At 42.0% G+C, this 14,513-nt stretch overlaps 1 protein-coding gene across 5 annotated transcripts in view; it reads right to left on the reverse strand.

The window, feature by feature from the left end:
• PIP4P2 (phosphatidylinositol-4,5-bisphosphate 4-phosphatase 2) overlaps positions 1–14,513 on the reverse strand; it is a 54,741-nt gene that overhangs the window by 36,470 nt on the left and 3,758 nt on the right. For 2 of the 5 annotated variants that reach the window (XM_019822876.3, XM_023248153.2), the window contains exon 2: positions 8,706–8,781. The exons of 1 other annotated variant lie outside the window; for it this stretch is intronic. In XM_019822876.3, the coding sequence (XP_019678435.1) occupies positions 8,706–8,712 (7 nt within the window). In that variant the 5' untranslated portion in view covers positions 8,713–8,781. Of the gene's footprint in view, positions 1–8,705; positions 8,782–11,449; positions 11,790–14,513 lie in introns of all 5 variants that reach the window. 2 more of the 5 variants (XM_023248155.2, XM_023248154.2) reach the window with 2 other exon arrangements.

Here is a 14,513-nt window from a genome sequence, read left to right on the forward strand (position 1 = left end):
TGCCCTGGATAAAAAGTCCACTGTAATCTCAGAACTCAGGATCATTAGATATTGAGAGTCACAAAAAGTCTTCATTGTGGAAGAGTCTTGTTACTTATTTGCTGTTAAGTTTATTTATTTTTGAGAGAGAGAGAGAACACAAGCAGGGGAAGAGCAGAGAGAGAGAGAGAGGGAGGCAGAATTCGAAGCGCCTCCAGGCTTTGAGCTGTCAGCACAGAGTCCGATGTGGGGCTCGAACCCACGAACCGGGAGATCATGACCTAAGCCGAAGTCAGACACTCAACCAACTAAGCCACCCAGGCACCCAGAAGAGTCTTACTACTTAAACAACGGTCATTTTCTCTATGGAGTTTGCCTAAGTGAAAAATCTTTTTTTTCCCCTTCCATGTGAACAGTATTTGTTAGACCAGTAGTCCCCAATCCTGAAAACTCTCTCAAAGTTCCAGAGTTGTACCATGTTAGAAAATCAAGCAATATTAGGAATTACACTGTCTAATTTCTTCATCTCATGGGAGAGAAAACTGCAGCCTAGAGATTCTAACTTTTGAATAGATTTTTATACAGCCTTCAGAAAAGTCAGGAGCGGACTTCTCTCCCAGAGGTTTCTCCAAGGTAACAGTTGTCTCTTTCGCTCAATCATTTCATACAGGCAGAAAACGTAAGAACTACTGAGGATTCCGTAGAAACACCTAGACAAGAATTAGATCTGAGCTAAAGAGGAAGTAGAGAAGGAGAGGGAAGACAGGGAAAATAAAAAAATAGCACAGAGTATGAAAAAGAATCCATTCATGATAATAAAAACTTCATAGAAAAACTGAGACTCTTAAGAGAGACGATATCAAAGAATATGGATCACAAGGCACATGTGATGGTCTTCCTGAAACACTCCAAAGGAACCATTATTATTCTGTAAACCCACCGGATGAGCAAGAAAAATATAAAGGATCAAGCCTGGCTGGTTTTTTCCCCTCCTTAGGATCCTTGGGGAGAATATGCATCAGGGAGGGCGTGAGCCTGGCTGGTATGGGTTATCTCTGCTTCTCGGGTAAAATCTCTCCAGTCCAGTTCAGCACCCAGAAAGGGAAGACCAGCTTGTGTTCCTCCCCTCTGTGAAACCAAAGGAATAAAACTATTCCGGGAGACTCTTGGGTTCTTGCAGAGCCATGGATCCATTTGGCTGAAGTCAGAATGGAAGGTAAATGTGCTACTTATTAGGTTACTGACTCTTTGCTCCAAATCTCCCCTTCTCTGCTTTGTCATGCTGGCGCTGGAACTCTGCAAACCACAGCGTGGTTTTGCCAGCTGGCTGCAGGCTGTATTCTGTAAACAGGAGGCGATAAAGGAAGCCCGGATGGTTGGAGGAAGAAGGGACTTGCAGCCCTTTCCTCAGGGGCATGAAGTCTTTCTCCAGAGCTCAGAGGCATCAGCTCCAGCTGGCCCGTGTCTCTGAGAAGTCCTGTTTCATTTCTGCAGGACCCCGCCTCTAAATTATTACATTTTACTAATTCCAATCCCTTCCCTCTGTTCTCTCAGCCCTAGACTCTGTGGTAGGTATTTCCCGCGTTCGATGCCTACTTGACACCTCGGAAGAGTATTTTCACAACTTCATACCTAATTAACAATTAAAAATCCATACCTAATTATATTCTCTTCTGTGGTGTCTCTCTTCAGCTATTCATGCCAAGAATAATCCCAGGAAACTGACCCTCAAAAATGGGACTGAAGAAATGGTTTGGTCCTGCCTTGGGCTCGAAAGCAGTGTTGAGCTCCTCTACCAGTGGGACACGGTATGATACTAATTGGTGGCTTGCAGTGGCATCCTGATGAATCAGATTATCCCCTGAAGATGACTGTGACGTTTGTGGCTCCTTCAGTTGACCATTATGGCCGTAACAACTACTGTATGGATCGTGATGTGGGATGGATTCCCCTGAATACATTGGGAGCCTTTACAGAAAGAAAACGAGCAGCTCAGGTCTTGAAACTCTCAGCTCAAGTCATGGTCGGAGCACTTCTATCGTAGTCCTGAAAGTATCACCTGTTTCTAATTGTCACAGGGCTTATACTGCTGGAAATCAAACACAAATCTAATTGCGTAGACTGCAAAATTAGAACACCACATGAATTCACAGCCTTACCAAGCTGTCACGTGAAAGCTGGGGCATTGACTGCAAAGGAGTGGACCTCGGAAACACGGAATGGGCCATCTGGTTGTCGCCAAACAGAGCTGAGAATATGAATCCCTGAGTTACTGTGAGCCTCCCTGGTGAGTGGAAAGCAACTCTTCCTCCGAGTCTGAAGAGATGAGCCTTCCTTGACAGGAACACTGCCCCAACCTCCCCTGAAGTAGTTGTCTCACAAGTGGACAGTCATTCTCCTGAAGATGCATTCTCATCTGTTGTTGTCTCAAGACACGTAACGAAGCTCAGATCTCAACATGTTCCAGGAGGTACAAGTAGAAAGCGTGACTCAGGAAGAAGCAGCCTATACATCAAGAGACTTGCAAGGTTTTGAAAATATATACTGCCAGAAACTTGGAGAATATGTGTGGGGGGAAATCCTAAGGGTGTTAAACCAAAGAGGATGGAATATAACACTGAGCTGAGCCAAATTTAATCATACGGGTGTGCTCGTCAGATGTTCTGGGTTCCATGTTTGTTTTAAGGCTGCAAGTAGCTCTCTATCAGTTTACTTGTCTGTTGGTGAGACTTGGCCTTACCTTTCATGGCACTGTGGTGTCAGAACATCCCTAGCATGGTGCAGGAGAAGAATCAAAAGCTTAGGGAGCTAGGAAGTTGGGGTGAATTTATCATAAGAAATGTGCATGCCCACACCTACTACATCAGTTTGCTTATTTTCTAAGTCGAACTGCTCCTCCGGGGAAATCCTAGTGTTGTGACTGCGGACGTGTGATAGGAAGCCCTGCTGTAAGTTGTGATGCCAGACAAAGTCAAGAGGCCTTCAGCAATACCCAGGAGAAAAGTAGCAGCCAGTCAGGCACTCTACAGTGGGTTCCCAGGAGTTAGTGAGCATTCAGTGGGTCACAAGCATCCATTATGTACCAGGCACAGTGCTAGACGCCCGTCAGGGACACCATGGGGAATGAGACAGTTCCAGAGGTCAAAGAGCTCATGTTCTTAACATGGAAACAGGCAGTGAAACTGAAGTACAACTTGGTGCGGTAAGCGCTCTGATAAGGATGCGCGCGGGGGCTTCTCGAGCACAGAAGAAGGCATCTAAATCTGACTAAGGCAGAGCGAGGGTCAGGGGTGCAGCATGGGCAGAGGGGAGAGGAGGGTAGCAGTGGACTCACTCTAGCACAATTTGGCTTTCCTCCAATACTGCAACCTTTCTCTATCCTGTTACCATTAACCCCTCCCTCCGCAGCAGCTCTAGAACAGCCACACGTTATTGAGTGTGATTGTAATATCAGCTTGGAACCAAGATCAATCTGCATCCTAATGCCTCCAGCATTGCTTGTAAGAGTTTATGTGGTGCCCACGGCAGGCCCCAGGCCACGACAAACCAGGCCTTCTTCTACAACAGCTGATGATGTGTACTGAATTCCACTATGAGCTATTAATCTGTCGTTTTCCTCTCCCTCCGTGGTCTCAAGCGTTCGGGCTGTATCAGAACACTGCCTCCTAACTGGAGGTGCTGGCAAGAAGTGCCCAGTGACCTGCCAATGACCAATTCCTGGACGACAAAAGCTTTTTGCCCTGATTTCTCTGTTTCTCTTAAGGCAATATTCCTGCCTCATTCTATTAATGCATCTCATCCGTGGTACTAGTGCTCTCTTCAAGTATTGACAGTGAATAAGCCACATTTGCTTCCTCCACTTGATCAACTACAGTGTCTGTGCTGACTTGTATTTCAAAAAATGCGATTTGTTTCCTGACCTGATTCATTCTCCGTAAATCTACGCAAAAAAATCAGACACATATTTGGAGTGAGATGAACCTCCTAAAACCAGTACTTATTTTTTAAGCATACACTAAGTATATAAGGATATTTAGTGAATAAGTCCCTTAAATTCTAGTGTTCAGATATCTTTACCCCATGGGTTAACTAAATTTCATTTCAAAATACAGAGATTGCTAACGAAAGCCAGAAGTTAATCCAGGAGAGAAAGTTCCTCATTATAGCCAATAGAGGGTATAACCACTGTATATCACAGCAATCTTCCCATAATGGAATGGAGAGCTTCCTCATTTCTTTCCTAGCTGCATGGTCTTCCAGTCCGTGGCTATCCCACGCTTGTTTCTGTGGTGGTTTTACAACATGCCTGCAACTTTTGGACACTCCTCCCGGTGAGAGGTGAAGTCTATGTTTCTTCATCTTAAATCCAGGTGGTTTCTAACTGCTCTTACCAATACAGCATGGCAGAAAGTGACACTATATTTGACTTCTGAGACTAGGTCATAAAAGACCGTATGGCTTCCACTTAGGTCATCTTGTATTCAGGCATGTCTAATAGTTTTAGTAATAACCTACATCTTCATTTAGGACTGGTAGCAAATACAAACACCCTTTCGTTGAGCATGGCAAAGTATTCTGTACAGACAACCAACAGAACAGGATATCTGAATTCTGTAAATCTGAAAATGGTTTTCTTAGAAATTTCTGAAATAGTTTTGTATTCATTGGTAGAATTCATACAGCTCAGTAGATATCAGTGTTTTTTAGGGAAACATCCTATGGCCTAAGAGTAATAACAACTCGGGTGTTTATGAAAGTCTTCTCACCTTAAATCTACTCACTATTCTCACCCTGTGTTTCTTTTCTTCTGGACTGTGAATCTTAGTACTTTAATCTCTAACACTATAAGATTTCATCTTATAACATACCTTCCCCCAAATTCTCCCTCTGTAGAAACCACATGTTTAAATGTTGAACAATTAGAAACTTTCTTATACACTGTTTTAAAATCCCTATTATGAATCTACCAAGGTTAAATATTTCAACTTGGAAGAAGAAGGATTTTGCCATTACCTTTAGAAATAGATGCTTTGATAGAATGCCCTAACCGTCATGTGGCACATACAAATACTTTCTACAGAATAATATATTGCACGTTAGTTGGACTTCCAATGCTTAAAAGAGCTATGTAATACTCTTTAATACAATATCTTTCCAATTTTCAGAGAGTAATAGGGTAGGAACTTAAGTGAAAGAGGGACATTGGAAGTGAAAGAGTGAGATAAGATAACCACCTATATTTCAAAGTTATAGATCTATTCTCGTAGGTGTATCCAGATTGCTTACCAAGAACAACTGTGTCATAGAATAGAAAAGCAAAAGGAAATATACTAAACCACGCCTTCTCATTTAGGAAACTGAGGCACAGAGATGTCAAATAACTATTCTCAGGTCAGCAGCTAGCCACTGGCAGAAAGAACTCAAGCATCAAGTCCCACAGGCTAAACCATACCTGGTAGTGAGATCATCTCTGACATTATAAAGGGATTTAGATATCCAGTGCTTGAGAAACTGACCTGAAGGCCAGGAAGAGAAGCCATGCTTTCCATTCCTTTGTCACATTGTTTTTAGTCTTACGGAAAAAAAAAAAATCACTTTACAACAGCAATCAGGAAAAGGAAAGAATCTGGAAAAGTGCCAAAGCAACACAAACGCCAATACATTCCTCCCACCCCCAAAAGTAGAGAAGTCCTCTCAAAAGAAAAGAAAACAACAGGAAGAATGTATTCCCTTTTAAGAGCTATTAGAGGGATATCCCTCCCAGTGTATACAACATCTCCTCATCCTTACAAAACTGAAACACAAAACAGCTGAGCACAAAACTATATCCAATGTTGTCTGCTTTTCCCCATTTGGATCACTTCCCAGATAGTTGCTTATTGCCCTCAAAGATAGTTAATGAACATCCATCTGGCTAACTCGCCTCTCTAACATCTGTATTCGTCTGGCTAACATCTGTATCCATCTGCCAATCTTTCAAGATTTTAACAATGTTATACCCTAAACATTTGACATTCCTGAAAACCATATGCAAAGTCCTTGGAAATGAATGGGAAATTCACAGCATCACCTCTCACCACAGTGATGTGTTATCATACAGATGATAAATAATTGCTGAATGAAATTTACTCTCTAGCCCTGATGTGTCCTCATATCCCAGACTTGCTCATCCACTGCCTACTCGACACCCCCAACTGAGCGAGGAGTGAAGGTATTTCAAACTCAATGCTTCTAAAACAGAGTATTGAGGGGCACCCGGGGGGCTCAGTCAGTGGAGCATCAGATTCTTGATTTTGGCCCAGGTCACGATCTCATGGTCATAGAATCGAGCCCCGCCTTGGGTTCTGCCATAGGGCTCTGCGCTGAAAGCTTGGAGCCTGCTTCGGATTCTCTCTTCCTCTCTCTCTCTGCCCCTCCCCCACTTGTGTGTGTACACTCGCTCCCTCTCTCTCTCAAAATAAACATTTTTAAAATATAAAATAAAATAAAACAGAATATTGATTTCCACTGTCCTTCCCCCTGCCCCCACATACACAACTTCTTCTCCTGTTTGTCTACCTTAGATAAAAGCAGAGTTTCCTAGTTGCTTGGGTCATTTTTGGAGATTTGTGATTCCTTTCCTTCCACTGACTCAGTCCGTTGGCAAGTCCTGCTGCTCTATGCTTAAATATGCCCTGAATCCAACCACGTCTCACTGCTTCCTTCCGTCACCTCCACCCTGGTTCAGACCTCTTACCTAGCCCACATGAACAGCCTCCTGATTAGTGCCATGTCTTATTCAGTGTCTTCTTATTTTCCCCCCAGTAATCCACTCCCCACATCCCAACCACGATGATTCTCTTTCTTTTTTTGATGTTTATTTTTGACACAGAGTGTGAGTGGGGGAGGTGCAGAGAGAGATAGGGACAGAGGATCCAAAGCGGGCTCCGTGCTGACAGCAGCAAGCCCGACATGGGGCTTGACCTCATGAAATACAAGATCATGACCTGAGCCAAAGTCGGATGCTCAACTGACAGCCACTCAGATGCCCCGATTTTCTTAAAAAGTAAAGCATTTCACGTTTCTCCTTTGCTCCAACCCCTCCACGGTTTGCCATTACCCTCGGAATGCAACCATATCTCTGACGGTGACCTACAAACCCTCCTTGTCTTCCCTGGTCCAGTCCCCTAGTCCCTTCCGCCACACTTCCCCTTAGACACCATGCTGTAACCCACCGCCCTCCTTGTTTTCAAACAGCATGTTTCAACTTGCACACTTCTCCCCTGTCTTCCAATGGTTGATTTCAACTAATTTTTCAGGTCTCTGAGCAACTGTCATGTCTGAGGTATCTTTCCTGAAGCAATCAGAGACACTCCCCATGCAGTTAACTCTCCATCCTCATACCCTGCTTTATTTTCTTCACTCTCTGAAATTATAGTGCTCACTGTATGTATCTCTCACTGGAACATAAGCTCCCAGGCATCTGGAACAGTACAATAGGCACTCAAATATTTGAAAGGATGACTGACTGAATGAAACACGTCTTGATTAATGTACTAAAGATGCTGGCTAGAGCCAGGAGGAAATGTGGGCATTATAAAATAGAATAAAAGAATCACGGAGACGGATGCCTGCCAAACGGTGGGAAAGGATTGTAATAAGAAATGGGCTTGCCGCAATACTGGAAAACTGGAAGCAGATACACTTCACCGACGTTTGGGCTCCATTTTCCCTTCATAAGGATGTGGCCTCAGCGAAGCAGCTTGTGATCCAAGAACCAGTCTGAAATCGTCCTCCTATAGGTGGCGTTAGTTTTAGCCTATCACAAAATCAGCTTCAGCAAGACCCTACTTGCTCCATACCACAGCCGGTGCACACCCCCGGGGAGGCCTTCACGGGGTGTGTGGTCCAGCCGCTAACCTTACAGTGGGTCACGCGTATGGTGCGGGTCTCCGGGTCTGCCTCACCTTCTCCTGCCAATCCACAGCCAACCCCAAACTCCGCAAGGATGCGAGGAGGTTCAGAAATGTAACAGACTGCCCACATATATTCGAGAACTCTAATTCAGCGCACCGGACTGAATGTTCACGCCCCCTCAAAATTCATGTTGAATCTCTCACCCCCAGTGTGATGGTATCAGGAGGTGGGGCCTTGGGGAGGTAATTAGGCCATAACGGCGAAACCCTCATGCGTGAGGCTAGCGCTGTTACGAAAGGAAGCGGAGAGTGAGTTCTCGCGCACTCTTTCCATCATGTGAGGAGGATACAAGAAGTCAGCACTCTGCAACCTGAAGACGCTCTCAGCTCTCACCAGATGCTAAACCTATTGGCACTTGGATCTTGGACCTCCCGACCTCCAGAACTGTGAGAAAGAAATGTGGTGTTTCAGCCACCCAGCGTATGGTATTCTGTGATAGCAGCCTGAACTCAGACACTCAATAGAACTCTAGGCTGGAACAGAACATAGTTCTAAGTGAAATAAGACTTTGCCCCACTTTAAACTGAGGCACCATTTCTAACTTCAGATTTCTGCAGGTAGAGGACAGAAGAGGACCACGAGAAACATACCTTACTTACTATACAATTTCTAAGTGAGGAATGCAGGGGTTACATAGCAAATAACTTATCTCTTCAACCAGAAGTGAATTTATTTTCTAGCCACTGAAAACATTTCCTCAAGCAATTTCAAATGTACACGTTTTTAAAAAGTGAAACAAAGGCGAAAAGGAAATGACAATGTCTACTTACATTTCATACGAAATCTACGTGTGTTTCAGAATAAAGAATTGGCCTCTTCCCTGAAGTTAAGTCACCTTGAAGGGATCTTACAATTAAAATAAATGTACATTAGAATATTAGATCAGGTGGAAATGAATAATTTTTCAATTCTTTAAAAAGGACTTGAATATAAACACGTATAAACAATTATCACTGAGGTTACTAATGACCTCCATGACACTAAGTTCAAAAGACATTTCTAGCCCTTATCTATTTGTTCTTTCTTGCAGCTTTGGACATGTTCGACTCCTCCTTTCTTGAAGTGTTTCCTCTCCTTGATTCTGTGATATGAGAGTCTTTGGGTTTTCCTCCTACCTGCCCGGAAGCTACTTATCAGTCTTCTCGGAGGTTCATCTTCCTCTAACTAGTCATTGAATGTCGGAGTATCTCAAAGCTTTACCCTAGGCTCTCTCTTCTTTTTACTTTGTTTTTTTTTTTTCTCCCTAAGTGGTCTCATAGATAGTCTCCCAAACTTTTGTGCATTTTGGTACACAGAGCACATGACAATATTTTTATAGGTACTCAGAGATGGAGGCCTCTGGCCTAAAGCCTTCTGCTATTCCAAGGACTGATGATAACCAATATCTTAACACACGTATGTTCTATCTCAGCACATTGCATGGCACACTGGTGGGGCCTCGGGAAGTTCTGAATCAACATCCATGTACTTGGCTGTCACCAATACACAAATAACACAATTTTGTGTTTTTAACCCAGGCCTCATTTCTCAGCTCTACACCTGTAGATCCAATTGCCTACCTGACATCTCTTCTTGGATATTTGAAACCATCTTAAATGTATCATGTCTAAAAGTAAGCTCATGACCTGTGTTTCCCAAAAACTGATGCTCTTCTGGGGATCTCTCAGTGTAGGCAATCACACCAGGCTGTGGACACCAGAACTCTGGGAGATATTCTTGCCACCTCCTTCTCACCCTCTCAGCCAATCTACCATCAAGTTGTCTTTAATTTACTTCCTTAACATCATCTTGTCTCCACCTCCATCACCCGAGTCCAAGCTATCATCACAGCATAACTGATCTGCCTGAATCATTTCAGTGGCCACTCAAGCCATGGATCCTCATTGACTCTCGCTCCACTGTCACTCATTTTCTACTCTAGAAATAGAGTGAATTAAAAATAATAAAAATAGAATAGAGATTTCTCCAAACAAGACATACAGATGGCCAACCAAACCATGAAAAGCTGCTCAACATCACTAGGCATTAGAGAAATGCAAATCAAAACTACAATGAGATATCATCTCACACCTGTCAGAATGTAAAATCAATAACACAAGAAACAACAGTGTTGGCGAGGATGTGGAGAAAAAAGGAACGTTCTTCATTACACTGTTGGTGAGAATGCAAACTGGTGCATCCACTGTAGAAAACAGTATGAAGGCTTCTCAAAAAATTAAAAATAGAAATGGCATATGATCCAGTATTTCACTACTGAGTATTTACCCCAAGAAAACAAAAACACTAATTGAAAAAGATATATGCACCCCTATGTATACTGCAGCATTATTTATGATAGCCAAGATGTGGAAGCAACCTAAGAGTCCGTCAACATAGGAATGGATAAAGAAGATTCAATGTGTGTGTATACACACACACACACACACACACACACACACACACACATACACACACACACACAGGAATATTACTCTGCCATAAAAAAGAACAAGATGCTGCCATTTATGACAACGTGAATAGACCAAAAAGGTATTATGCTAAGTAAAATATGACAGAGAAAGACAGGGGCACCCAGATAGCTCAGTCAGTTAAGCGTCCAGCTCTTGATCTCAACTCAAGTCTTTATCGCAGGATTGTGAGTATGAGTTTGAGCCCCACATTGGGCTCTGCACTGGGTGCAGAGCCTACTTAAAAATAAAATGACAGGGGTGCCTGGGTGGTTCAGTCAGTTAAGCATCTGACTCTTGATTTCAGTTCCGGTCACAATCTCACAGTTCATGGGATAGAACCCCACGTAGGGCTCTGTGCCGGCAATGTGGAGCCGGCTTAGGATTCTCTTTATTCCCCTCTCTGTGCCCCTCTCCAGTTATCTCTCTCTCAATCAGTTTTTTAAAAAAAAACTTAAAAAAAAATAAAAACACAGAGAAAGACAAATACCTCACATATGTATGGAATCTAAAAAACAAAACAAACAAATAGCAAAAACAGATCCATAAATACAGAGAACACACTAATGGTGGTCAGAGGGAGGAGGTAGGAGGGGGTAGGAGGGTTGGAGGTTGGGCAAATTGGAGAACGTGGAGTGGAAGATACAGATTTCCAATTATTAAATGAATAAGTCCCATGGATAAAAGGCACATCATAGAGAATATAGTCAATGGTACTGTAAGAGAGTTGTATACTGACAGACGGTAGCTATACTTGTGGTGAGCACAGCATAACATACATCCCAGTCACTGTGTTCTACACCTAAAATGAATGTAACGTTGTGTGTCAATTGTATTTCCATTTAAATAATCATGATGATGATGATGATGATGATAAATATGTAATAATAATAATAATAATGATGATGATGATGTAACCAGATCATCCCTTCGTTGAAGGCAAAATTTCTCAACATGACCAATAATAGCCTGCATGGACTGAGCAATACTTAATTGCTCTGGCCGTCTGTTGCTGCAAAACAAATCACCCCAAAACTTAGTGGTTTAAAACAACAGTTTAATACTACCTTTCATGATTCTGTGGATTGTTCAGCTTGAGCTGGATGGTAATCATCTAGAATCTATCATACAGCTACAATAAGAATTTGGCTTGAGTTGGAGTCATCTGAAGGCTCAACTGGGCTGGGCATCCAAGATGGCTTCTTCACTCACATGTCTGAGGGCTGGTCAAGCATCCCTCTCCCCATGTAGTCTCCCCAAATGTGTAGTCAGGCAGTCTCAGTGTATTCAAATTCTTACAAGACAAGTTACTTTCTTCAGGGTACGTTTCATAAGAGACCAAGGCAAAAGCTGCAAGACCTCTTGTGACCTTGTCTCTGAAGTCATTCAGTTCTCTTCTACTTTATCCTATACATCAAAATTGAACCACACGGTCAGTCCAGATTCAAGGAGGAGAGGAACTATCCAAGGACTTGAATATCAAAAAGCATAGCTCTTTGGAGGGCGAGGAGGGTCTTTGGAGAACATTAACCATACCCACTTCTCCAATCCCATTTTGCAGTGTATTCCCTGTTAGCTTCCACATTAGCCACACCAGCCTTCTTCCAGTTCCTTGTACTCATCATACTCCATCCCCCTGAAGGCTTTTGTAACAGAATGTTTTCTTAGTCTAGAATGTGTTTCCAATCCCCCTTTCCCCACGTTCAACTTGGAGACCAAAGTCTCAATAAAGTCTCAGGAAAGCCTTCCCTGTCTTCCTAAACAGGTTAAGTCTTTTTATTATATAATTTCATTGCACTGGATAAATTTCAGGCACTGTCCTTATCCCCACTGCACTTTGAATTTATTCAAATGACTATGTAATTGATGTCTCAATATCCCCCACTAGACTGGAAGAGGGGCCATATCTGTTTTTCCCATCCTATCACAGAACTTAGCTAGTACTCAAATATTTATTTGCTGAATGAATGACAGAAATAAACTAAGTAAATGAACTGTCTCTTATAACAATTCCTTTAAAATTATAGTGAAGTAGATAAGCACATTCCCTATTCAATACATGGATAATTAGGCAATCCCAAATATAAACCATTTTTCACAGAGTCTCGTCTATAAATATAAAGGTCATATTCCCTTGCTATATCCTACTTATAAAAATAGCAGATGTATAAAGAAATCAATTAAATATAGTCAAATTATGTAAGTTTTGTGGTATTTCTTCCAATATTTTTTTTCAAATGAGCCTAAACCCGTCTTTGCTTTTAATGTCTATGCCTTAACAAAAGCTGACACATGTACCAAATGGAGTATTCTAATCACCGGAGAGGTGCTCCTCTCCTCTGTGCAGGAATCCGATACTGATGGTAAAAGACCACTAGAAGCATTCCACTTAGAAGCCCAGGTGGATTATTACACAGACCAGACCTGATTCTCACTGAGCTAAAACCAGACGCAGAATACTAACTGCTTCCCACTACATTATCAATAACCTGTCTATAAATAAACACTTCACCAACTTTCAACTTAAAACGGAATACTTCATCTTGGAGTGAGAGCTAACATTCCTGTTCTTAGATGGTAACACAAACAGCAAAGGATTCGATTAGAGAAAATAATCACGAGTTACGGCTCTTAACTATTTTTTTTAAAATGTGCATAATTATGAATGGTATCATAAAACAAAGTTTGTTATCAAAAAGTACATTCTATTCTATTTTGAATCCCAACCTTCAACTCTAATTCTTGTCAACCACTTTCAAGACTGAAAAGATCTGGTCTAGCAACAGAGTGTTTCCTACAATACAAATAATTCGCCATTGTGTTTATTTTTTATTTCTGCCCACTTCAACATGGGCTCCAAGAGGGGATGGGTTTGGTCAGTCTTGTTGACCTAGAGTAGTCTCTAGCACATCATGCTGCCCAGTGAATCACTGAATGGGTAAATAGCACTGGTGTTCTAGAATCAGATCTTGTGTATTACTCAAAATATATATGAAGATGCTTATTTGTTAGTTAAGAGAAGATATTCTGACAAAAATGCCAACACATAAAACGTTCTCACTTCTCATGTTTCTTGCTTCCTAGGTATTATGCCACATGAAATTAGTGTTTCTAATTATCTAATCTTTCTTATCCACCAGGTATAGAAAAAAAAATTATATTCTACCAAAGGCAGAAACAGCTTTTAGCTAAATCAATTGTTAAAAACAAGACCACAGGCTCAAAATGGAGTCACTTAAGCTCAGCTCCATATCACCAAACTGAGACTTAATTACACTTTTGACCTCTTCCAGAAATGGAATCTTAAAGTGAATCAGGAACTACCTGATCAGCATGAGTGAGGTCATCTGCCTGATAGACCCCTGCCATCCCATAAAGGAAAGTGGTCTTCCCACAACCATTCCACTTTTTGGCAGTATAATTTCCTTGTTCCCACTCCCTTCCGCCTATAGAAGTCTTTCATTTTGTACAGCTTTTGGAAGCTCCCTTCTGTCTGCTAGGTAGGATGCTGCTCGAGTCATGAATCATTAAATAAAGCCAGTAAGGTCTTCAATTTTTTTAACCTTTATTTATTTTTGAGAGAGAGAGAAAGTATGAGCAGGGAGGGGCGGAGAAAGAGAGGGAGACACAGAATCTGAAGCAGGATCCAGGCTCCCCACTGTCAGCACAGAGCCTCATTCAGGGCTCAAACTGGAACTCTCCAACGGTGAGATCATGACCTGAGCCTAAGTCCGATGCTTAACTGACTGAGCCACCCAGGCGCCCCAAGCCAATAAAATCTTTCAAATTTACTCAGTTGAATTTCGTTAATACATTGAATTTCTTCGGTTATTAAGTTATCTGGAATGAAACTTCTTTTTCTCAGTGGCTGAACTGGACTTTGCAACTTCTTCTGTAATGTGAGGGGTTTTATCAGATTAAACAAATACATGGCAAATGATACAGAATTCTACAAGCAGGTCCATGAGTATGACTATTTTTGTGGAATAATTTCGCCACTGTGGCTAAAAATACAAAAACAAAGATGCAAGATAGAGGACATGAAAATCTGTCATAGGACAGTTGCTTAACTCCAAAGGTTGTCTTTTAATAAATTGCAAATATTTTGCCTCAAGCGGTGACTTGATGAAA

The sequence above is a fragment of the Felis catus genome, chromosome F2, assembly GCF_018350175.1.
Source record: "Felis catus isolate Fca126 chromosome F2, F.catus_Fca126_mat1.0, whole genome shotgun sequence".
In the NCBI taxonomy this organism is placed as follows: Eukaryota; Metazoa; Chordata; class Mammalia; order Carnivora; family Felidae; genus Felis; species Felis catus.